General features: G+C 41.9%; 1 protein-coding gene, 1 long non-coding RNA gene and 1 other non-coding gene across 7 annotated transcripts in view; 1 reads left to right on the top strand and 2 right to left on the bottom strand.

Moving 5' to 3' along the window:
• Positions 1 to 26112, bottom strand: part of Camk4 (calcium/calmodulin-dependent protein kinase IV) — a 218903-nt gene that overhangs the window by 22589 nt on the left and 170202 nt on the right. For 4 of the 5 annotated variants that reach the window (NM_012727.3, XM_006254523.5, XM_063277096.1 and 1 more), the window contains 2 exons: positions 7950 to 8040; positions 5869 to 5943 (listed from right to left, as the gene is read on the bottom strand). In NM_012727.3, the coding sequence (NP_036859.2) occupies positions 5869 to 5943; positions 7950 to 8040 (166 nt within the window). Of the gene's footprint in view, positions 1 to 5868; positions 5944 to 7949; positions 8041 to 13714; positions 13983 to 26112 lie in introns of those variants that run through there. The other variant, XM_039096574.2, reaches the window with a different exon arrangement.
• Positions 2014 to 2120, bottom strand: LOC120098432 (U6 spliceosomal RNA). The gene has a single exon (XR_005496593.1). It is a non-coding gene; the product is annotated as a U6 spliceosomal RNA (small nuclear RNA).
• The window catches only part of LOC120098266 (uncharacterized), a 36295-nt gene continuing 24568 nt past the window's right edge, over positions 14386 to 26112 (top strand). The window contains exons 1-2 of the long non-coding RNA XR_005496413.2: positions 14386 to 14542; positions 15927 to 16062. This is a non-coding gene — a long non-coding RNA (uncharacterized LOC120098266). The remainder of the gene's footprint in view (positions 14543 to 15926; positions 16063 to 26112) is intronic.

The raw sequence follows: 26112 nt of genomic DNA, 5'->3' as shown, positions 1-26112 counted from the left end.
ATACATTAAATAGTATTTTCCCAGTGTCTATACTGATTTAAGAGTGGGTCAGAGGGGTTGGAGATTTAGCTCAGTGGTAGAGCGCTTGCCTAGCAAGCACAAGACCCTGGGTTCGGTCCCCAGCTCCGGAAAAAAAAGAAAAAAAAAAGAGTGGGTCAGTTATTTTCTCCAAGGAGAGGCTATTTATAGTTTTGTGATTAAAAGGCAGGATACAGTATTGAGAATAGCTCTCTGAGTCTGCTGTTTTCTAGATCTTTTCCCTTCAAATTCACTTGTTATGTGTCAAGATATTTATAAAACACAGCCTTGGTTTCAAAATATTTCCCCGACTCAAAGCCTTTGTTGAGTCACCATTTCTAATACTTCCACATTCCTTAGCCTGCAGTACAGATTATTGTAAAGCACTTTCATAATTTTAATTATGTTTATGTGTGTATATGGTGTGTGGGGAGAGAGTGTTCATGCAGGAACATATAGAGTCATTTATAGCATATGCACCTGGCCCGTGTAAATTCACCTGTACTTATGTCCCAAGGACTCCTTGTCCCAGCTGTCCAAAGTGGCAAACAGACAGCTTCTGCACTGGCCAGGCACTGCCACCCCTCTAGGAGTCTGCTCTTCCGGTGCCCACCGAAAGTGCACATGGACAGCTCTCCACGGAACTTCTATGTCTGTTCTTTATAGAGCTGAAATGTCTCCCTAATATACCAAAGTTAGTACCCTTCCTCTGAATCCCCGAGCCTTTGGCTCAGATAAATATAGAAATTGCCACAGGGATCCTTGATTTACTTCTTTTGTAGCCTATGAAATCTTTGAAGAGCACAACACATTGTGTTTATGTCTGTGACTTCAGAGGTTAGCACAGAGTCTATTAGACAGTTAATGCCCCATGTTCCTTTTATCAACGAATGAATCAGTCCTTCTTACAATGACCATTCTGTGTGCCGAAAGAACAAACCATTCTCTTGGCTCTTCTTATGCCCCTGACAGGACGTGGCTTGCGTGCAGTCATAGAAAGGATTCTAAGAGAACATTTGCTTTCTCTATTTTTGATTATCCCATTCTAGGGTTGTTCAACTTCTGGGAAACTGTTTTGACCAACTCATCTCCTGGCCATACTTAGAGTTTCATATTAAACACTGTCTATCACATTGTTCATTTTTTTTTCTCATGGGCAATCTTTATTATCTCTTCTCATTTTTCTCTTCATGGTCCAGTCAATTATCCAGCAATTACTGGTGATCAACAGACAATTGATTGTCTTTGGTACAACTCTTTCAGTCCCTCCCTCACAGTCTTGGACACACGTAGGCATAAAGGAAATACAAAAGGACAAATAGGAGCATATGGATTATTGAAGGCAGGAATAGAATATATGATAAAAGTAGGAGGAAAGGACTCAAGAGACATGGTCAGAAGGTAGTTCTAAGGGAAACAAACCCTATGAAAACCAACCTACGAGCAAACTGCACGGTGCCACTGTCTCATGCTCTTATCCCAAGATACGAACTTTGTTTTATTAGCCTGTGGCAAAGGGAATGAGTCACTCAATCTAAGCTTATTCTTTTTCTTTTGCTGAAGAAAGGCAGATCAACCACAAGGCCTTGCTTGTGCCAAGACAGTTCTGTAGCAGCATGCTAAGTGCCCCAAACTCATTCTGGTTTTTTTTTAGATTCATTTATTTTTATGTTTCTGAGTATTGTATCTGCATATACACCTGCATGCCAGAAGCAGGCATCAGATCACATTATAGATGATTGTGAGTCACCATGTAGTTGCTGGGGAATTGAACTCAGGACCTCTGGAAGAGCAGCCAGTGCTTTTTTTTTTTTTTTTTTTTTTTTTTTGGTTCTTTTTTTTTTTTTTTGGTTCTTTTTTTCGGAGCTGGGGACCGAACCCAGGGCCTTGTGCTTCCTAGGCAAGCGCTCTACCACTGAGCTAAATCCCACAGCCAGTGCTCTTAACCACTGAGCCATCTCTCCAGCCCCCAAACTCATTCTTTTTTTATTTTTTTTAAATGTGGAACGCTTCATGAATTTGTGTGCCATCCTTGCGCAGGGACCATGCTAATCTTTTCTGTATCGTTCCAATTTTAGTATATGTGTTGCCGAAGCGAACACCCCAAACTCATTCTTAATGATAAGGCCTAAATGCCTGTGTTGATTCAAAAATTCATATAATGATATCTTTACTTCCTCCAAGGTGACAGATTTAGGAAGTGGGGTTTTTGCTGTGGGATCAGTCCATCATGGCGAAGCCTACATGGACAGATTTAGCACCTATAGAAGGAGCACAAGAGAAGCATCAAGTCTCTCACCCTGGGAAGACAAACCCTCTGGCACTAACAGCAAGCAGAACCTTTGCCAGGAACCTAATCAGCCAATTTCCTGATCTCAGATGGTCAAGCTTTCAGAGCGGGGAGAAATAAGTATCTGTTGCTTGTAAGTAGCCTTGTCTAAGTTACAGCATCCAAAATGAATGAAGTCACTTAGCAACAGGACCCTCAATTACCTTGGGATAGCAATATGTCTAGTTATTAGGGACATTGCTAGAGTCCCTGAGAGTATAGAAGCTGTGACTACATATGGTCAGTGTTATGCAAACAGAAGCGATATGTAGGTTTCATATCTACCTGCCTATAAGAAGTAGTACTTTGTTTTTCTTTTTTTGTTTGTGTATCTGTTTTGGCCTTCTTTCCTTCTTGTTGTATAGGACACAGAAATGATGGCTGATTTCCAGGAGCCAACTTGAACCATGAGACAAGGACTGAGTCCCTGACACTGAGATCAGTGACACCCACATGGCTCTAGAAGCCCTTAATGTTGCTTACATTTAGACTCTTGACATGAGAATATCATCCTCTACTTGTCTAAGACATAGTTACTTTTAAAAACGAGGTTTTGTGTATGCTTAAACATGCACACTGCATCTACATCACCCCCTCCCACAGCCTTCTCCTTCCTCCACTTCCTACTGTGTCTCACTCCTCTTCACTAACCCATAAGAATCATTGATAACATGACTATAAAGCCTATGGAGTTCATTCAGCACTGCTTATATTTACACAGGTCCAGAACTGACCACTTGAGATTAGACCATGCACAAGAGACGCCCCCCGGAGGAAAATGATTCTCCCTCTCTCAGTAGTCACTGAACACCGGAAGTCCTTTACCTAAGGGTGAGGCCTGGTGGAATTCCTCTGTCCACACCTGGCAGGACAACTGGCGATATCACAATGCCAGACTTACTCGGTCAGCCATATTGCTGAGATATAATTTCCTGTTATGTCTTGGGGCCACCGTCAAGCAGTTGTCGTCCTGGGCCCCTGGATGCTACGTCATAGTTACTTTAAGTTTTCTGAACTTACTGTTAACCAAATGCTACTCCGCTTTAGAAGCCGTACGATCTAGAATAACAACACTTGGCACAATGTAAACATTTAGTGGGAAGATCAATATCTAATTCTGTGCTGTTATTGTATCTATGAAAAATAAAATTATAAGGATATATTTTTTAATTTACAAGAAAACTACCTTATTAAAAACAAAATTATAAATGCTCATGAACAGGCAGACAGAGAAGAGATGTCTATCTAGGCACTTAAAAGCAAAATTATAAAGTATGTATATGAACATGAGACGGAGAGGAATATGTGGGTGCTGTGTCTGACCACGTGTATTTTGACTTCTGCTTCCGTCAGTGATGAAGTTTTAGGCAGTTACGCCGTGTGTGGTGGTGGCTCTCCTGGAGGAACTGTGAGACTGAGAGAGGAGGTCCACCACAAGTTTGAGGCTAGCAGGGACTGCATACTGAGCTGGAAACCAGTCTGCTGCACAGAACAATACCTTCTCTCAAAGCAAAACAAAAGACAAAATAAAAAATGAACAAAAACCAAGTCATTTTATAACCAGGGAAACAATACATTGGCTTATCTGTGCTGATTTTTAAAGGGGACATACATTGTGGCTTTGAAATATCTGAATTTTTATGCCTGAGTCACATGAAACATGTGACTGGGGCAAGATACTTGAACTTTCTAGTTCTTAGTAAAGTGAGAATGTTAAAAGGTTAATATTGGAGTTACTTCCAGAACTAAAATTCTGGGGATTTTTCAGAATCCATTTGCATCAAAGAAAGTGTTTTACTGTACTTTCCCAATCTTGTCTCTGTAGCAAAGTGTTAAAAATGAGTCAGTTCTGTTCTCTGTCTAGTTGTTGGGAAGAAGGTTGTCTATAAATATGGCTGCTATAGAAGAAGTTGTCTAGTAACTCCAGATCCTCCACTGTGTTTCTATAATGGCCTCTGCACACATCTACACGATATGTGTGCACTGCACTCCTTAAGACAGTGGTTCTCAGCCTTCCTAATGCTCCGACCCTTTAATATAGTTCTACATGTTGGAATGACCCCCGACCATAACATTATTTTGTTGCTATGAATCATAATGTAAATACTTTTGGAGATGGGGGTTTGTCCAAGGGGGCGCCACCCACTGTTGAGAACTGCTTTGCTGCCTTAGGTGCTAAGGCTTTTGGGCTTCGGAGCCACTCCTCTAGCACCTGAGAGATTCTCCAGTGGACTGTACGCAGGAAACACTGTTCCTGAGGGAGACATCCTGGAGACATCCCGGGGATGCAGCGGGATTAAGAAGTGTTTGCTGAAGGCATGAGTTAATGGTGAGCTGCGTAGAGACTGTCTTTCACACGATGACTCTCCATTTCATTTCCTTTTTCCTAGTCAAACGGTTTAGTTGAGCGGTTGCATATTCGTTGACTACCAACTTTAGGATCACTGGCTTAAGGTTTCCGAGTTGTTTTATTTCTGGCTAGGTCATTGCTATCTTAACTTAGTTATAAGAAGGACTGGATGGTGCATGCTAGCAGGGATCCAAAGCTTTTGTGTGAATTGAAGAGTCTACACAGGGTGCCTTCGGCTCATCCTGGGAGACAAGGCAAGAGGAGGGAGGCCCGTTAGCACTGTCTGCCTCAAGGGTGGCTGGAAGACTCTTCTTGGGCTAGGCAGTGCCCAGGAAGAGTGCTAGCCTAATTAATGAATGCAGACAGACGCTTTCTTATGACTGTCTTTTTTCAGTTCCAGTTCTCTACAAGAAATATTGTATCATGGTAAGATCAGGGTCAGCTTCTCTCGTGCAGCCCTGGCCACTGTCAAGAGGAAGGCACATTCAGCCTGACCGTTGGGATCCATGGGTGAATCTAATAAGCATATTCTCTGGCTTTCCCGTGTCCCTCTGTAAATATAAAACTACCATGGGGGACGCAAACGCAGACTGAGAAGCAGCGCTTTTCTCAGCTTTGGAGAAGACTAGAAATAAATCCATTTTTCCACTCTATATATTTTATGTCATTTTTCTCTTGATATGGCTGAATGGCCAGACCCAGAGCCAGGCTATTTTGGCTGTGAGCTCTGGTAACAGATGAGGCTGCCCCATTCTCGTTATCCTGTATGCCATCTGTATGAATTCATCCTCTCTCCTCACACACTCTCCTGAGGAAAAGCAAAGTTAGGAAGGGCCAGTGGCTTTCATTGTGACCACACACCCTGCTGTGTGTTACCCTGCCTGTGCCCTACAGGCTGACTTTCCTCTTCTGTGTGCCTCCCAGAGTAGCTGTGACCCAACAAGTATTCTGACACAGATGCCCTACATTCCATATCACTGAGCTCCCCAGGAAAGACAAAAGGTGATCCAAGTGTCATTTATATATGCCTCAGTCATTCCACAACCGGGGCCAAGCCATTTAACGGCCACATTAAAACATGTATAAATAGAGACATTGGGAGTTGAAGTAAAATCAGGTCATTTGGTAAAAATAGATTTCAATAAAGGAAAAAGTCAGCATCAGAGCTTACCACAGTACCCCGGGGTTCCACACACCGTCTTCATGAGCACTTGATGTTCCACGATTTTAGAAAGTCCAAAATCAGCTAGAAGTACAAGAGACGTAGTTAGTGCACCAAGACTTTCTGAGCTTTTATAAGTACCGTTGCTTTTCAAAAACAAAACAAATGTATCTGTGGACTTCTGATCCAATGGTGGCGTGGATGTGGGTGGAAACCAGTCGCTTCAGAAGAAGCTAAAAAAGGTAGTACTTGAGGCCTTTCTTTAACTTGGAGAAAAAAATCACTAACCACAAATACATTTTCAAATAGTTTATAACGTTTGACTTTTCTCTACATCTCAAAAACATCAACATGTTTTAAATTCTCTTTGTTACTAATTTTCTTAGTAACTGTAGCTGTGCTGTTAACAGCAAAAGTTCCTGAGAACGATGTGACAGTAACTCCAAAAGAGAATATATATAGGCTTAGTGATATAATTCAGTCTTTAATTCACTGGTGAACTCAAAAAGATTTTCATAGATGCCACGGAAATAGACAGAAATATCAAAGTTTATTCTGACTTAAAATCAATAGCATCATTTCCTAATGGTTGACAGACAATAATCTGTGGTTGTGTAATGAGTAAGACATTTTGAGGGGAGCCCGAATTATTTTTATTCATTCCTCTGCATATTACCCAAGTAAAGCATTATCCAAGTTGCTACAGTGATGACCTATTGCTGAATGATCTCTCTTCAAAGCGCTCAGAAAGCTGCTTGAGGCCATTCTTTAAGAGAGGCAGGTGCGGGAAGGAAGCCATTTTAGACTTCAAAGATACACCCGCATCTCAGCCAAGCCCCTGACCACATCACCTAACAGGACAGGCAGCCTTTCAGAAAGAAAGGCCTTCTGCACAAATTGGTATCTCTCCATCCATCTAAGAGGTTTCCATCTGTGAAAGTGATGCCAAAGGAAATGGAGACCCCCTGCTAACCACTGTCTTTCAGGAGTGATTACCAGAACAGGCTGGTTGCCCAGCAGGCTTTCCAGAATGCTTTCTTAGTTTCTTGCTCTCAGGATGCACACTTGCAGCCTGAACTCTTCCCTAGTAGAACCCCTTAATTTTCAGAGGTGTTAACACTTGTAAATCCAGGGACCATATCAGCTTCCCTGATGGAGAGGTAATAGGAGAGTAATAGCCCTCAGTGGCTTTTGTATAGTTCTGAGGAGAAGTCACCTCGTAACAACTTGCAATGGTCTTTGGAAACAAACATTTGCTTCATCAAGTATATGGGATATAAAATGTAATGTGTTTACATTTGTAATGTAATGTAAACCCCTAAAGGGCTGCTTTCAATAGGTAGATAAGAATTGCCCAAAGTTCATCTTTATAGCTTTTCTGAATGCTTATATGGGGTAGGTTTCTAGAGTCAATGAAATTTGAGAAAGTCTTGTACACATTTTGATATGCTGGTCTATACCTGAGCATTTTAAGGTTCTATAAAGCAATGCAGAATTAAAAATAATATTCGATTTGGATTTTTCTAGCGTATTTGGCCAGCGATAAACCCTTTGTAAAACTATGTTCTCCACAAATACACATATATAAAAGGGAGAGTTTGACCCTGATTAGGGAACAGGATCCTGTGGAAAACAATCTGGAAATATGGCTAACGAGTTTTCTTTGTGAATAGAAACAAGGGATTTGGAGTCTATACTCACTAATTTGTAACAAGTATTTTGTTTTAAAGTTCTTCATTATATAAGGTTGGGCTCCAAATAATTGGGCAATTCAAAATTAAGAATCGAATCACAAGTCATATTTTCACTATAAACTTATTTTAAAAACACAGGGTTATTTCTCAAGGTCCTCAAGCACGGAGTCTGGGACCCATTGGAATTTCTAGGAATGGTGCAGGGAATTCTAGTGCACAGTGTCAGGTTAATGGTCTAAGGGCATCAACTAACAAACGATGCACTGTTACTCACAGATAAGTTTTTGAGGAAGCTGGACAGAGGCAACCCTGACTAGAACAAAATCAAAAACTCTGTCTGGCAAATGTCTTCTGCTCTGGAAAGATGGGTCATGAGCTATTAGAAGACTTGCTTACCAATTTTGAGTGGTGCATCAGGGGCTGGCGTTGCATAAAGAAGATTCTCTGGTTTGAGGTCGCGATGGACGATTCCATTTTCGTGCAGGTACTACAGAGGGAAGACAAGAGAGTAACAGCTCTGAAATTGTCTTTATGGTTCTGGTGTCTATATCCGATGTCTTAACAACACATATTAAGATTTTAAAAATGCATATCACAAAGAAAACTATGCTTAAAGCACACAGATTAGAGTGAGGAACGTGAGTAGGCGTTCCCTCTCAGATATGTCCAAGCAGATGTCACAACACCTCAGTAAATTTATATCTGAACATCAGCTCCATGACACTGTTTTTTTTATCTGCATTACTTTCTCCTAAATTCAACACAAAAACGAAAACCATTCGCTCAGTTAAAATTTTAATGAAGCATGTATTGCTTTTGACAGCGATCATTAAATGGATGGTCATCACGCAAGAAAGTAACGACCAGCAGGTAGGCCTGACAGGCGGCTTCGATTCAAAGATGGCGAAGGAAGAGCATTGAAGATGACGGTGACTTACACAACAGCACAGGCTTTATGAAAAGTAAGAGTGAGGAGCGGCACAGTAAGTAAAGAGTGTGCCTCATAAGTGAGAGGAACTGACTTAGGATCCTCGGATGTCACATAAAGCTTGGCACAGTTGTGCGTCTGAGCCATTACTCCTCTGGCAAGATGGGAGGTAGAGACACGAGAATTCTGGGAAGCCGGGTTAGCTAGTCTGGAGTGGGCAAAACGAACAAGAGACTTCTCAAACAAAGTCAGATGCTGCTGAGATTGTCCTTTGACCCCCAAATACATTCCATGACACAAGTGTGTGCGCGCATGTGTGAGCCCATACACCCACCCTCCCACCCAAACGATCCCCCACCCCCACGGCACACACAGATAGAGACAGAGAGAGGGAAGGAGGGACAGGGGTAGGGAGGGTTAGACGGAATTGAGGGAGACATTGCAGTGCATTAAAGGAAAAATAAAAGTATTTGGACGCAAATAAAAGGTAAATCAAATATGAAAAGAAAAAGAAATTTGGACATTTCCCTTTAAAAACCTTTTAATCCACAGATGCACAAATAATTCCTAGTCTAAGTATGCATTAAAGTGGAATGCGGAATTTAAAAAGGAACAGATAGATCCCCTAAATATACCTTATCATGTATCTCTTAAAAATGTAGCCATCAAAGACTCAAGTTCCCCTCTAAAGATTCAAAGATAATACTGCTACTCTGCCTTCAGGGGGTGTCTAGACGTGTAATTAAACTCTCTCCATGGTCCTAACAAAAACTGTGTCATTGTGTAATGAGAGCTACTACATGGCAATTTGGTTTAATTACAGCTCTGCTGTGTTCGATGGGCTGTGTGTGGTTAATTGATAATGTCTCAGGAGTTGGTAGAAGGAAGTTTGAATCTCTTTAAAAATCTAACGGGGCCCAGAAGAAGTAGTCATTAAAGAGAGAAAACAGTGTTCTGGCTAAAGCTTTCCTATTGGGAATGAGAATTAAACCTCCTGGGTATGTTCTTCTCTGCTCTTCAGAAAGTTTAGAGTTGATAGACATGAATTTAAGTAAGAATGTCAACGTGAACATTCCATGTTTGGGCCATATCTGCCTTGGACACCTGCCACTCATATACTTGTCCTTGAGATTCATATATTCTCTCTCTATATGACTTCAAAACTGTCCACAGAAGGGAAGCGTCTTGGTCAGACCAACAGGACTTTTAGTATCACTGGCCAGGACCTGTTGTATGCCTTGGTCCCTCCTTGTCCCAAATCTGGGATCACTGTCACCTTATCTATTTCAGAGTTACCCTGCCTGCTCCTTACTCCTTGCCAGACTTGGGCAGCTCCACCCACAGACATTACTTTCTCCTGTTTGCTATTTTCACACATCGTCACTGCTTGGTAATTACCTTCATGGTATCCCCTGGGGCCGCTGTGTCACTTAGCACCCCCACCCCACCCCGGCCTGATGCCTATACTCCTAAATCACAGGGTAACCCAAGCAAGGCCTGGGCTCAGAGCACAAGTAATGAACTTCAAGCTGAAATCTCACTCCTAAAACCTGAAGTCTAATTTCCCCAGAATCAAAGTTAAAGCTCTTTAAAGTGAACCCCTAATTTGTGTCTTGATCTCTCTCTGAGACAACTGTTAATATGCACAAGCCACAGTGTGATTGGTTCCATGTCATGATATATATGTAGTTCCCAGGAAACGTAAAGATTGTGGAGGTTGGGGTGAGAGGGGAGGTGGGCAAAGCTTGTACTGGGTGAGATTGGGGACCTTCATGTGTGCCCTTTGAAGCTGCGTCCATCACCCCACTGCTTCTGTACAAAAACATGCACAGAGCTGTACATGCATGAATGACACACACACACACACACACACACACACACACACACTCCTCACAGACACACAAACACACACCACACACACACACACATACACACCGCACAGACACTCACACATGCACACATACACACCACACAGACACACACGCACATCCACATGCATGTTGGATTTGGTTCAATGCTTGCACTATGGATTCCCACACTATATGAGAATCCTGCATGTGAGACTCTGAAGGTCCCTGCCCTCAACTGGTTCTGAATGGTGAATAAAGTTGCCCTCGGCCAATGGCTGGGCAGGGAGACAGAGGCGGGATTTTAGGATTCCCAGGCAAGGGGACCAAGGAAGAAGCAGAATCACCATACCAGGAAAGGAATACGATGCAGGCTTGAGAGCTACAGAAGACAGACTAAAATCATGTAAAAGTCTGGGAAGAGCAGTCCTGCCCCCCCCCACATGGGGCCTTGGGTAGCAAAAATGGAATATAGATTTTAGTAAATAATAATTCCGGAGTATTGAAGGGGAGGCATTAGCAGTGTAGAAGTTTGGGAATAGCCCAACCATTGAGCTGTTTAAGGCATATTAAAATAGACAACTGTGTGTGAGCGTGTGTGAGTGTGTGTGTGTCTTTCATTGAGAACTTAGAGCATTGGGGCAGTGGAGAGGTACTTGCACGGCCAGAGGATTAATCAACTACAACAATACATGCACACATCACACACATGCACATATCACACACACACACACACACACACACACACACACACACACACGGGTGCATACACCATACATGCACACACATTTAGACACACGTCTTATACACATGCATACATATTACCACTCATCTCACCCCTCAACCCCAGAATTTGCCACTCCTCACTAAGAAGTTAAGTCTACTTTTCCTCTTTGAATTTGGTAGAATTTTAAGTTGCTTGGAGCTCATAGAGTACAGAGAATGTTTTAGTGACTTCCAAGGTTGGATCATAAAATGTCAATGTGCTATCTATGTTGTGTGGGACCGTGTTTGGATTCCTGAACTGCAAAAGAGATGTCCCTAACCTCTCCAGGACATGAAATGGATAAGCTGCACAGCAGGTAACGTGGATTAGTCAAGCTTAGGTTTCCTACTGGACAAACCCATCCAGGTCTCATGTAACAGACATGATCGTGCCAGAAATGCGAGCGGAGTTGATCAAGATGATCGATTCATCCTTCCGGACATCAGGCTTTCAAACGCGTAGTCGCAACCAAGACAATGAATATTGCAGAACAGGGATAACTACTCTCCCCTTGGTGTCCTGTTTCAAGGTCTGAATCAGAGAGTTTATGTGCATTACAAAATGGTTGTTTTCAACATGATAGACTGGGGAGAAGGCCAAGCATTTAAGAGCATTTGCTATTCTTGCAAAGGTCTGGACTTCAGTTCCCAGCACCCGCAGCAGGTCCCTACGCTCTGTAACGCCAGCTCCAGGGGTTTGCTACCTTCTTCTGACTCTGTGGGCACTGGCATGAACATTCGTGATTGCTGCTTTTGCAGACATAAGTAAATGGTAATAAAAGTCTACTTATCATTTTTATGTGTACAGGTGCTCTGTGTGCACACATGTCTGTCTTCCACATGGGTGTCTGTTGCCTATGGGGTCCAGAAGATGGAATCAGAGTCCATGAAACTATTAACTGTCATGTGGGTGCTGGGAATTGAAGCCAGGGTTTCTTTGCCCTTAATGGTTGTGCCACTTCTCCAGCCTAAACAACAACGACAACAACAACAACAACAATGATGACTTTTAAACTTTATGCACAGGATGGTGTGCATGCACATATCATACACACACATGCATAGATATATACATGTTCAAATAATACACACAGGTACTATGCACACATGCATACACACATGCACACACGCCTGTTGGTATAGCAAGTAACCACCACTGTGCAGCCCATATAGTCAGCACCTTCTGTGAAAACTTCCTGCACTCCACAGAATGAACAATTCCTTTTGCCTTCCATAGCTTTTCCCTCACACTCCTAGTTCAACATCTTAATGCTAATAATAGTCTTGTGTGTATCTGCCAATATAAAGGGTTCCCCAGGAACAAAATTTTTTACTGACTTTTGTACCTACAGACTGTACATAAAAACATGGGGATGGAACAGGGTTTGGTAAATCATTCACAGAACTAATGTATGAATGGCCTGAATAATCCGATTTATGGGCTGAATGAAGCTCACTGGCAGACACCAATGGACAGACGCAAGTACTGTGGAATGGCTGGCTTATCACAGCTAAGGGTCTGGCGTGTTTAGCTTTCAGGAATGTTTATTAAATAGACCATGGGACGGTAAGCTGTGCTGGCACAAGACACACTACCTAGTTTGGTGGGAAATAGAATTCCTATGTCCGTAGCACTTCTTTACCTTGTGTGGCCTGTGTTCAAGGACCCCGGGAGCTCAACTCACCCTGCTCTCTCTTAGGAACTAGCAACATCAGCTTTTGGTCCGTAGACTAGGAAGTAAAACGTGGCACAAACGGATTAATTCTGTGCTTTAGGTGCACAGTCAAGTCTTCAGGATCAGTGAGGAAGGACCCGCACCAGGCTGTGAACGCATTACACACTCAGCATTTCCCTGGACTTTCCCAAGCAACTTTAGTCTGATTTCAGGATGCCAGCCTGCTCTTCTCGTTTTCCTTAGTTAACTGATGACGCCACGTTCCCATCTTCTGCTGCACCACTTCTGGTAAATAATTTGTCATAATTTATCCTTCTCTACTACAGTCCCTCAATACCTGTTGTGTTTTCTTTATTTCTGATGTCAAGGAAACAAGCTGTGAGGGTCCTACTCTCTTTTTCATTTCCCTCATGGTGACATTAAACATACTTTATTGCATTTACGTGGGGGGAGGCATGAACATGCCACAGCATGCATGTTGTCATCAGAAGACAAATCCCAGGGATTTGCTTCTTCTACCATGGGGTCCCAGAGAGCAAACCCAAGTGGCAGGCTTGGCGGCAGACACACCTTCATGCCTGCCCAGACTGAGACTGGTAAGGCTCTTAAACTTCCTAACTTTCATCCCTTCCTATTTTTCATCAAACTCAGAAAGCTCCCATCACTCCGCATGGACTCAAACTCATATCTGACATTGTTCCATAGACTTCGTTCAAATATCAACATTCAGTTCAGTTTTACTTTTGTGTTTCATCCGGAACAGTGTTTTAAATGTTATTTCTTATTTTTGTCCCTCCAAACCCTCCCATATACTCTCCTTCAAACTTATGCCCACTTTCTCATTAATTGTCATTATATGCATACGTGTATATGATATCTATTTTGGTAGGAATAAACATATATCCATATCACTTCACATATATAAATATGTATATACATACATACGTGAATATAAATATGTATTCCTAAATCTAATCTGCTGAGTCTGTACGATGTCATTTGAATGTAGTCTTCTTCAGGTCTGACCACTTGGTATTGGATAAGTAATTGGTTTGCTCTTTCTCCAGCTCCCAGCATCCCTCAGTGCCTGTCGTTTTTTGTGAAGGGCTGAGGCTTTGTGGTCCCAGCTCCCAGCATTCCTCAGTGTCCTGTCGTTGTTTGTGAAGGGCTGAGGCTTTGTGGTCCCAGCTCCCAGCATCCCTCAGTGTCCTGTCGTTGTTTGTGAAGGGCTGAGGCTTTGTGGTCCCAGCTCCCAGCATCCCTCAGTGCCTGTTGTTGTTTGTGAAGGGCTGAGGCTTTGTGGTCCCAGCTCCCAGCATCCCTCAGTGCCTGTCGTTGTTTGTGAAGGGCTGAGGCTTTGTGGTCCCAGCTCCCAGCATCCCTCAGTGCCTGTCGTTGTTTGTGAAGGGCTGAGGCTTTGTGGTCCCAGCTCCCAGCATCCCTCAGTGCCTGTCGTTGTTTGTGAAGGGCTGAGGCTTTGTGGTCTTGCTCCATCCACATTATCTGTCACTTGTCCTTGTTCAGCAGATGGTTAAGCAGTCAAGTTAGGAAGACTTACTGGGCGCAGCTTCTGATATTAATAGGAGACACAATCTCACAGCAAACTCCCCGATCTTCTGGATTTTACAATTTTCCACCCCCTTTTTGGAAATGTTCTCCCAAGCCTTAGGTGAATGGACTGCACTGGAGATGTGCCCATTGGGACTGGGCTCCATTTTGATTGCTTGACGGTTCTTCTCCATCTGTTGTAGAAAGCAGCACCTTGGAGGAGGGGTAAGGACCACACTTACCTGGTAGTATAAGGACAAAGATTTAGAAAGTAGCTAGAGATGGTTTGAGCTTAGTAAAGTGGTGGTGGGAATAGTTTTAAATGCACTGTTTTGCTTGTGACATATCTTAACCCGTCTATAATTCTGTCAAGTATATTTTTCTACCTTGGATTTAAGAATTACATTAAGTCTTTTACCTTCTGATGTTTTCTTTCAGAATCCTCAGTATATCATCTACAAACCTATTAAGTATTCTCAGCTCTTCCTCTACCTTCTCAAATATGTAGACTATAGTTGTAATCACCATTTTAAGGTTCCCACAAAATATTTCTGCATCAGTGTCTGGAGTCTGTTGATTGGTTTCACTTCCTGCTTCCTTACATACCCTGTACATTGATGATGATGATGATGATGATGATGATGATGATGATGATGATGATGATGATGGTGGTGGTGGTGGTGGTGGTGGTGGTGATGATGATGATGATGATGGTGATGATGATGATGATGATGATGGTGGTGGTGGTGATGATGATGATGGTGATGATGATGATGATGATGATGGTGATGATGATGATGATGGTGATGATGATGACATTAGATATTATGAAGTTTATCTGATTGTATATAAGCACAGATGTAAATATCTTGTGATATTTTAAAACTGTTCTGGATACAGCTTGAACCTTCTGAGATCTGAAGTCTGTTTTCAAACTTTGTTCTATCTGTGCACTGGGAGCACACAGTCTTCCGTTCCAAATATGAGCTGCACACACGCTTCTATTCGGTGGCTCTTTCTCTGTCCTTGAACGGTCTCCTCAAGGTCGCAGGCTGATCAGTACTCAGCTGAAATGCTGGAAGGTGGGAGCACCTGCGGCATTACAGAGCCCTAGCTTTCTTCCCCGTGTCTGAGTGCCTGTCTCTGTGGGGACCCAGACATCTGTTCATGTTTCCTCATGGGAGAAAGGCTGCTGGGATCCTCCTGGCTTCTCCATGGTTGCAGCCTTGAGACATTTCAGTCAGTCCAGCATCGTTTGTCTCCCCTACACAGGAGCTGCTGTCTTGATTTGATTGGTATCAAATATCGAGGAACCACGCTTCATATATTTTGTTTGTTTCTCAGAAAACGTTCTTTCTTTCATCTTTCTCAGATGCTGTCAAAAGTAGCAAATAATTTTACCCTGCAACTGAAATTGTCTTACATAGTTGAAATCTTTCAAAATATCACTGACATGCCAATAAATGCAGGTGATGCTATTTTGAAAAGACAACAATTGGGGCAGTCAGGCCTTAGTTTGAGAGGACCTAGTTGGCCAGAACCAAGCTGACTCTATGTTAGGCTGCAAACTGGAAATTTAGGAGATTGGACCTGTATTTTTGTTCCTTAGAACTGGAAAAGTACAAAACGAGTCCATTCCAAGAAAACCACGCCTTATGAGCTGCCAATCAGGAACCGCCAGGAGGTGCCCTGCTACCTGGCCTGAGCAAGCCTGAGCCAAAAATAGTTGATCAACAATAATTCTGGTAAGTCCCCCAAATTCCCCAGAATCGTGACCAATCCCAAAGCTACCCATACCCCTGGAAATAGAGCCAATGAATCAGGATAAAAACACCTATTCCTTTCTGAAATTCCCCTAACAGGCTTTAAAAGTGAGCCTGTGGATTCCCTCAATGTCCCCATCCTGGTAAATGGTAGACCTCCGCACGTTGAAATTCTGCAAAATAAAATGCTCTTTGCTTTTGCATACTATTTAAGCCTGGAGTCTTTTTTTAGTGAATCGTGGACCCTAATAAAAGCAATATTCATTTAGCCCAGCACTTCATTTAATATTGATGAACAATCTCACCACATTCACTCATAAATGTCTAAGGCTTCTAACAGCAAAGTAAGAAGCCACTTTAGTCTTTAGCTAGTAAGAATCCCTTATATTTGTGGACCTCTGGTAGCCTTGAGAACAGAGCCAGATAGGAGATGAGTCCAAAGTTGAAGTGGTATGGAAGGTAAAAATCATCTTAAGAAAGGACAATAATGACGCTCGGCTTTGAGAAAATCACCTTGGCCAATCTCAAAGCTATTAGACAGCTGTATCAGTACTTTAAGAATGGCTCTAGGTTGCATTTTATCCCAAATAGAAAATATTTACCCATTTTTATGTTCATATTACTGTTTATATAATTATCAAGTGAAACAAAACGAACACTTGAAAGCATCCTGAATAGATTAAACATGCAGCAACTACATAAACATATCACTAAAACACTCTTTGGAAGGAACTGACGTGAGGAGTTAAGAGTGAAGGTCCCTAGTTTCCAGATTCTGGTAGCAACCTAATATTTCACACAGCAGTGAAAACAACGTTCTGTGTTTCGGTGAGTGTGGATAATAGTAATACACCATATGTTCAAGAAGAAGCAGAGAAAAAGGGAGTTTTATGTTGTGATTTGCCCTGGAATTATCTGTATTTTGATGCTAATCCCACTGCCCCAAGGACAGCTGCCTAGTCAGTACTCAGAACTCAGGTGACTTCACCAGAACCACCTCCCCATTGAATTTGTAAAGTACAGGTTGGGGGCAGGTACAGGACAGAAGGAGGCCTGTCATTGGAGGAGAAGGAAGGATGGGTGGGAGAGAAGTTTGAAGAAAGAGGAGGAGACTGGAACAGAGAGGAGAGACAGGAGGGAGAGGGAGAGAAGCCATGGCAGATGACCAGATGACGTTAAGGTCCGCTCTGTGTATTTACAGGTTGTTATTAATGTTCTTAAGGGATCGATGGTACTGGGCTTTGTATGTTTAGGCGGGCAATTATATCTTACCAATTGGGTCAAAGATTATTGTGTTGGTGTTCTTTTATGTGAGGGTTTGAGTGTAGGAAAGTGTGCGGCGGCAGGAGACACTGGGCTTCCGTGGAGTTGGGATGTGTTTCCACCAAGATATCTTGGGACACTGCAGTGTCAGACCTAGTGGGGATAAAAGACAACCATACTTTTTTTATTTTTTATATTTTTACAACAACATAGCAGGTACTGTTTTTATATGCACACATCATAAAAATCAGGTAAGATGTTTATTTCGTATACGTTTACTTATGGCTAAAACTGTTGTAAAAATATAAAAATAAAAACATATTGTTGTCTTTTACCTGCTAGGTCCAGCACCTCGGTGCCCCAATGTATCTGCTAGATATCTTGGCGGAAACACATCCCAGCCACACAATTTCCTACACTCAAACCCTCACATAAAAGAACACACAACACAATAATCTTAGATCCAATTGGTAAGATACAATTGCCCATTTAAACATACAAAGCCCGGTACCATCCATCCCTTGAGAATATTAATAACAACCTGTAAATACACAGAGCAGAATCTTAATGTCACCTGCCATGGCTTCTCAGTCTCTCCTCTTCCTGTCTCTCCTTTTTCCTCTCGTCTCCTCCTCTTCCTTCAAAGTTCTCTCCCGCTCATTCCTCTTTCTCCTCCAATGATAGGCCTCCTTCTGTCCTGTACCTGCCCCTCACCTGTACTTTACAAATTCAATGGGGAGGTGGTTCTGGTGAAGTCACCTGAGTCCACAGTAGTGACTAGGCAGTTGTCCTTGGGGCAGTGGAATTAGCATCAAAATACAGATAACTTCAGGGCAAACCACAACACTGGTATATTATTAATATGAATAATTCATATGTTTTTATATCTCTGTTGAAAAGTACACTGCTTTAGTGTGATGCTTCTGAGATATACAAAATAAACTTTGACTCCTATGATTATTAAGAAATGGTTCATGCTCTGTGATGGACCAAAGCCTCTAGTTTCCTGTAGAGATGTGTTACCTTCTGTGGCCATGCACTTAAAGGATCTAAAACAATCTGTCAAAACGCTGAAGGCTTCAACACAATGAATCTGAAGTTCTTTTAGGTTTCAAGAATCCTTGTAACATAGGAAACTTAAAAACATTAAATGTCTCTATTAACTAGGTCATTAATTTCCATTAAACAAAGATTTAGCTTAGTGTAATTTCGGATAATCAAAGTGCCTTACGGCTAGGACTTTAAGAACCTTCTTTGAAGGATTACTCTAGGAATTACAGAGTCAGTTTAGATATTGGGAGATTATATCTAGATAAAATCCCCAAACCAATTGCTTCTTAAACAGGTTAATACAAATGAAGTGAGGAAAACCCATGACTGTGTTTTGTAATAACTTTAGTCTTTCACTGTGTGATAGGCCATGTTCTAAGAGATTTATCAAGCACATTAATCCTTGTAAGTATATTTCCACTATTTAGTGTATAAAAAATCGCAACATTGTAATGTTTTATTACAGCATTCTTGGGATCTGTAGGTATCTAAATGGCCCTGAAGACCTTGTCTTAATAAGGGAACTCTGAAGGCTAAAGTTATGTTCTATGTTTAAAATACTGAGTTTAAGACATCTATAAAGAAAAATGCCTCAAACCTGAAGCCTCACTTGCACAAGGACAAACAACTTCCTGGAGTGCGGTGGCTGTTGTTGACGTATATCAAGCCTAGGATTTTTGTTTCTTGTCTTAGTCACGGTCTCATTGCTGTGAACAGACACCATGACCTGACCTATGTAAGTTTTATAAAGGACAACATGTAATTGGGGCTGGCTTACGGGTTCAGAGGTTCAGTCCATTATCATCAAGGCGGGAGCAGGGCAGCATCCAGGCAGGCATGGTGCAGGAGGAGCTGAGTTCTACATCTTCAACCGAAAGAAGCCAGGAACAGACTGAGCATCCTCAGGCAGCTAGGAGGAGGGTCTCCAAGCCCACTCCCACAGTGACACACTTCCTCCAACAAGGCCACACCTTCTAATAGTGTCACTCCCTGGGCCAAGCATATGCAAACCATCACATTCTACTCCCTGGCCTCCATAGGCTTGTTTAAACACATGAGTCTATGGAGGCCATACCTAAACATAGTATAATAAAAAAGTACATTTAGTTGAACTTCCAAAGTCCCCATAGTCTATAGCAATATCAACAATGTTAAAAGTCCAAAGTTCAAAGTCTCTTCTAAGATCCATCCAATCACTTAACTATAATCTCCAAATTAAGACAGGCGACCAGCTGGGCAAACTTCAAACTCCGCCATCTCCATGTCTGATGTCAAAGCGGCCTTCAGATCTTCAACTCCCTTTTCATCTTTGTTGACTGCAACAAACTTCTTTCTCCTGAGCTGGCTCCACTCCCTGTTAGCAGCTTTCCTCAGCAGATAGCCCAGGGCTCTGACATCTTTAACATCTTTGGGTCTCCAAGGCAGCTTCAATGTTACACTTGTTTCAATGTCTGGGATCCACACATGATCCTCCAAGGGGCTGAATCCACTTCTCCAGCTCTGCCCTGTGTAGCAGTTTAACTTCAGGTTGATCCACTCCACTGCTGCTGCTGTTCTTGGTGGTCATCCCACGGTACTGACATCTCTAATACACTGGAGTCTTCCACTGCTACTGGCTTCACCAATAGCCTCTCCTAGGCTCTCTTCATGGTGCCAAGCCTCAACTCTTTGCATGACCCCTTCAGTCCTGAGGGTGCACCTTCACCAATGGCTTCCATGGCCTCTCACAGTGGCCAGCCTCAGCTGCTCTTCATGACCCCTTCATGCCTTCAAAACCAGTACCACCTGGGTGACTCTTACACATTACCAAGTCCAGCTGCATCATAAGGTACAACCTTGGCTCTCTCTGGAACACAGCTTCTTTGTGCTCTCAGAAAACACTTCACAGAAGATTTCACCTCAGTGATGCTGATCTCTTTCTTAGCTCCAGCTGACCATCATCAATTGTCCCAGTAGTCTCCTTCTTCTCTTGAATATAAAGCCAGAGACACATGGCTGAAGCTGCTGAGTTCAGGACTGGAACACGGCCCCCTTGTTCTATACATTATCACTAGCTTCTTCTTTTCTAATTCCTTTACTGCCTAAGCTTGGCTGTCCTGGATCTTGCTCAGTAGATTGACCTTGAATTTAGAGATCTATATGCCTGTCTCCTGGGATTAACAGTGTATCACCACACCTGAATTTAAGTTTTTCTTTCTCTAGAACTTGAACGGGCCTTGAATTCAGAGTTCTGCTTGTCTTTGCCTCCTAGGATTAAAAGTGGGATCTTGCCCCAAGCTCATTACTTCCTTAATTCAATTTAATATCCTTGAACACAGGATTTAACTCCATTTCACTCCCGGGTGTCCCTTTAATACTTGAACCACATATTTTGTATTTTTCCTTTCTCAACTTCCCTTTTTCATTAAAATGCTCTTCATGAGACTTAACTAGAGAACAAAATCTATGATGAGCGTTTCTGAGAGTTCCTTTGTTAATTTAATTAATCTGAGTCTTTTCACCTTAGATTCAGCCCGATTCTTCAGACAAAGGCAAAAAGCAGACTCATTCTTCACCAAAATACCACAAAAGCAGTCTTTACAACACATACTGAAATTCTTCTCCTCTGAAATCTCTTTGGTCAGGCCTGAACAATTCAAATCACTCCCAGTAACAAAGACGTCTGCATTCCTACTAAGATAGCCCATTAAGTACCATTAAAAGCATTCCACTGTTTTCCAAACCCAAAGTTCCAAAATCCACATTCTTCCAAACAAAAGCATGGTCATGCCTATCACAGCAATGCCCTACTCCTGGTACCAACTTCTGTCTTAGTTAGGGTCTCATTGCTGTGAACAGACACCATGACCAATGTAAGTTTTATAAAGGACAACATTTAATTGGGGCTGGCTTACAAGTTCAGAGGTTCAGTACATTATCATCAAGGTGAGAGCATGGCAGCATTGCAGCATCCAGGCAGGCATGGTGCAGGAGGAGCTGAGTTCTACATCTTCACCCGAAAGAAGCCAGGAACAGACTAAGCATCCCCAGGCAGCTAGAAGGAGGGTCTCCAAGTCCCCTCCCACAGTGACACACTTCCTCCAACAAGGTCACACCTTCCAATAGTTCCACTCCCTGTGGCCAAGCATATGGAAACCATCACATTTCTGTATACAAGCTTGGTTGTGCCAACAGCACAGGGTGTGCATGATCTCCTGTAGGAAGGAGGTGTGTAACCTGTGAGATCTGCATTTATAAGCCCTTGACTAACTAATTCACGCCCATACTCTGGGGATCTGGGCTATGAACCTGGATAGTGTTCCATTGCCCTGACCAGTAGTTAATAAAGCTTGCATCAAATTTGGCTTCAAATTGTGTTAGTGGTCTTAGTTGCACACAATGAGAACTAAGAAAGGTAGAGAAGGTTGTATTGATGGATACATCGCATGTTATTCTCAAGCTTTTCACAGGGCTATTAGTATTGTTTCTCAAAAAAATCACTTTCAAAGGTTTGATATTAAGAGTTAAAGCAAGTCCTTAAATAAGGATAATATATTTTTGGATAGAACTACAGAGTACCAGACAGAAAAGAAAGATCTGTGTCCTCTGAGAAGGAAATATGATGTAAAATAATGCATCTCTGGGAGGATCTGGCAGTTCCTCATCAATCCTGCCTCTTGTCCATTAGGGAAATGCACTCACCCAGTCCCCTCTGTTCTCTGCTATGCAGAAGGGTTGGTTTTCTTACTCTTACTGTTGTTATTTTCTGGCTGGACTTGGCTTTTGTCTTTACTAGCACTGTGGTCTCTCCATAGTTATTAGCCCCACGTGTCCCCTTTGTTGGGCTCCATGTATTAAATATCAATATTCATGAGAAATACATCTACAATGCAACATTTGACAATTGTCAATAAATGGTTTCTTTCCTTTCTGTTAATTAGACACTAAACCCAGTAGCTGTATGGTGGCAGGACTTGAGCAAGAGCAAAGAGGTTCAGGATTACCTGCTTAAGTTACAAATGGAAGACAAATTAAACAGTCTTGGGATTTTTGTTGAATAGGAATCTGGGAACTGGAATGCTATAAATAGATACTTGGCTTAAATATATTTTATGCATCAGGAGCTGAACAGATTAAATGACAAATCTTGTATTCTTTGCAAGGTGAAGTAATTAAGATTATTTTAACAGTGAAGTTGTTAGAAAACTCATTTGTAAATGATAACTATATTGTTATTATCCATTCTTAAAGTCTTCTTTTTGACTTTTAGTAAAGAAAAATTAACACGTGAATATTTATGCCATGTAATTTTAATTCTCTATGGGCACACACAGGTTGCGGTATCCCTTAATAACACTGCTTCATTGAAATCTCAAAAACAGTCCACTAAAACCTTGGGTCATCCATTGAGAGGAAGGAAGAAAGTCTAACTAGATAGTTTAAAAGAAAATGTGGAGTATCATATAGAAAATCATCCGTGAGAGTTTCACATATACTTTAGGCATGGATGTAAAATATAGGAGTAATTTCAGAGATTAAAAGATAACCCCATGAATGTAATCCGTTAGGACTTAATGAAGATGTTACATAAATGGGTAATACAATAGGGATGTACCTCAATACATTGTTCATCACTGGAAACGTAGACGGGAAATAAAATCTTATTATATGCAGAATTGTTGAGTTACTTGATATATTCTTCAATAAAAAAATGGTCATACTGTGTTGGCTGCACTTGCCGTAAAAGGTCCACATTAACACCTATTGAACTGTTTCTCCATCATTCCTGGCATGTAAAAGAAGCTGAATAAGGGAGTGAAAAGTCTCTTGAATTCTGACAAGCAGTTTGTCTCTATTGTAGTTAAGCACTGTTGGAGAAGGAGGAACTGGTACGCTCGTGCAGTTTGAAAGCACAGGAAATTGCTGAGTGGGAGTCAGTCCACTCATCCTCTGGCTCCGAAGTTACCTGTACCTGAGGTAAAAGCAGCCTGAGGACTCAGTCGGCAACAGCTGCATTAAATTTTATGAGCTTGAGGAGCTGGAAAATGAGCAACAATTTATGGTAAAAGCCAGCGATCGGCGGAGAGCTATGTGCACTGAGGTCTCCATCCGTTTCCATAGCTGCCTGAGTTAGGAGGCTCACATTTCTGATTTTGTGTGAGGAGAAGACTGTATAAAGGAACAGAAAATGGCCCTGTTTTGGGTTAAATGAGTCTAATGTGAACTGTTCTCAGAAACAAAAACTTTAATCAAAATTAAACTATTTTCTTCTTTTGGATTTAATGAAATATTACTAGCTGAAGGCACTTGGACACAATGAGAGAGATGTAAGTTTGCTGACAGGCAGGCTGCCAGGTTTAAAACCAAACCTTAAACTCTCTTCAAGAGCAATCCAATATATTTTGCAAAAAGAAAAAAAAATGGAGGTGAAATTTTTGCTTTACTGAGACAATGGATGTCAGTTAGCTGAGGGTAAAACAATGATAAGAGATCAACATTGTTGAAACAAAATACTTCTGGGAAGTATTTCCTCATGATCAACTCACAAAAGCTATGGTATGGATGGGGCAAAGGCTACCAAGTGCCAAGGTTAAATGAAAGTTAGATAAACAATTAATCTCTAGTGAAATAGAAGCAGTCATTTAAATTCTCCCAACCAAAAAAAAAAAAAAAAGCCCAGAACCAGATGGGTTTAGTGCAGAATTCTATTAGACCTTCAAAGAAGAGTTAATACTACTAAAATATCCCACAAAATAAAAACAGAAGAAATATGGCAAAATTCATTTTGCAAGGCCATAGTACCCTAATACCCAAGGCATGTAAAGACCCAACAGAGAGAGAGAGAGAGAGAGAGAGAGAGAGAGAATATACAAACCATTTTTCCTTATGAACATAGATGCAAAAAAATGGTTAGTAAATGGTTACAAACTGAATCTAAGAACACATCAGAAAGATCACCCATGATGATCAAGTGGGTTTCATCGAGAGATACAGGAATAATTCAATATATGGCTAAAAAACATTTAAAGAAATGCTCAACATCCTTTATCATCAGGAAAATGCAAATCAGAGTCACTCTGGGATCTTAAACCTGTCAGAATGGCTACAAGAGACAGTTCATGCTGGTGGGGATGAGGAGGAAGAGGACCATGCATCCATTGCTTCGTGAGTGCAAACTTGTACAGCCACTGTGGAAATCAGTGTGGAAATGTCTCAGGAAGATGGAATTCAATCTACTTCAAGAACCAGTTATACCTCTCTTGGGCATATACCCAAAGAATGCTTCATCTTGCCACAAAACTCGAGCATGTTGACTGCTTCTCTACTTATAATAGCCAGAAGTTGGAAGCAGCTTAAATGCCCTTCAACAGAAGAATGAATAAATAAATAAATGTGTACATTTGCACAATGGAGTATTTCTCAGCTGTTAAAAAATATTATTATGAAATCCAGTTATACAGGTAAAGGAAAAAGTCATTTGACTGTGATATCCAAGACCCAGAAAGACAAATAAGACATACTTTTGCTTATATGTGGATATTAGCTGTTAGTCAATGACAAAGCTACAGTCCTTAGAACCCCACAGAGTCCATCAGAGTAATGGGCTGGGGTGGGACAGATCTTGTCCGGAAGGGGAAATAGAACAGATAGTTATGGATGAATCCGAGGGGACTGGAACAGGAAGATGAAGTGGGGAGGGGACAGGGAGAAGGGAATGAGGGAGGAAATATGGGTAGAGAGAGTTAAAATTAAGGGCCATTTCAGGAAGAGTATAGATACATGTTTCAGCATAAGCTTCATAAATATACACATATATGAAGGTGATCTAAATGAAATTGCCATGTAATGGGGAGTCCCAGCTCACCATCTCTTGTCACCTTGGTGACAAGCTACCATCCCAGTACTGGGATTGGGCTACATTTAACTGACCTATTGGACAATGGCATCCCATAGGCATTCCCAAACCTAGGCTGTTGCCAAGATTATAGGTTGCTCTCCACAAACTAATAGCAAGGCCCTTTCGGTGGCGACACCTATTCAACTCATTGAACATCAAGAATTCGAGCTGGTGCCTTCACAGAGCCTTCACCCCCTACTAGGATCTTTGGTAAAGGAAGGAGCTCTGTAGGATACCAAAGGAAAAACCCAAACACCAAGCAACCACAAAACCGGTCTGTGATGGTGCCCTACCTGCATGATATGCAGCAGTAATGGAGGACAAAGCATGTGCTAGCAACAAGTAACTGATCTGACCTAAGGTCCACTCCACGAGATGGAATCTATACCTGATGCTGGTAGGGTGACCAAGAACCAGAGACTAGATAGCACAAGGACCTAGGGTAAGGCTAAATACTATGTTTTAAAAATAGTGATAAAATGACTCAATGATATTCTGCTATACTCAGACGAGCATCTTGTTTAGCTGTCATCAGAGAAGCTTTATCCTGCAGCAGATAAATATGTTCCAACACAGAGAGCTGCATCCAGATGTTATGCAGAGTGAGAGTCTGGGAACACACATTCCTAAATGGGATTACATCATCACACCCCTTCTCTCAGAGCTCAGGGAACCCTGAAGAAGAGGGGGAAGAAAGAGTGTAAAACCCAGAGAGGATGGTGGACACCAAGAAAACAAGACCCTCTAAATCAACATGAAGACACTTATATAAATTCACAGAGACTGAAGCAGCATGCACAGGCCTGCGTAGGTCTGCACCTGGTTGTTGGCGTATACATTAT

This window comes from Rattus norvegicus, chromosome 18, assembly GCF_036323735.1.
Source record: "Rattus norvegicus strain BN/NHsdMcwi chromosome 18, GRCr8, whole genome shotgun sequence".
NCBI classification, from domain to species: Eukaryota; Metazoa; Chordata; class Mammalia; order Rodentia; family Muridae; genus Rattus; species Rattus norvegicus.
Note: the sequence above shows the minus strand (reverse complement) of the source record. Positions and strands in the feature narration are given on the sequence as shown.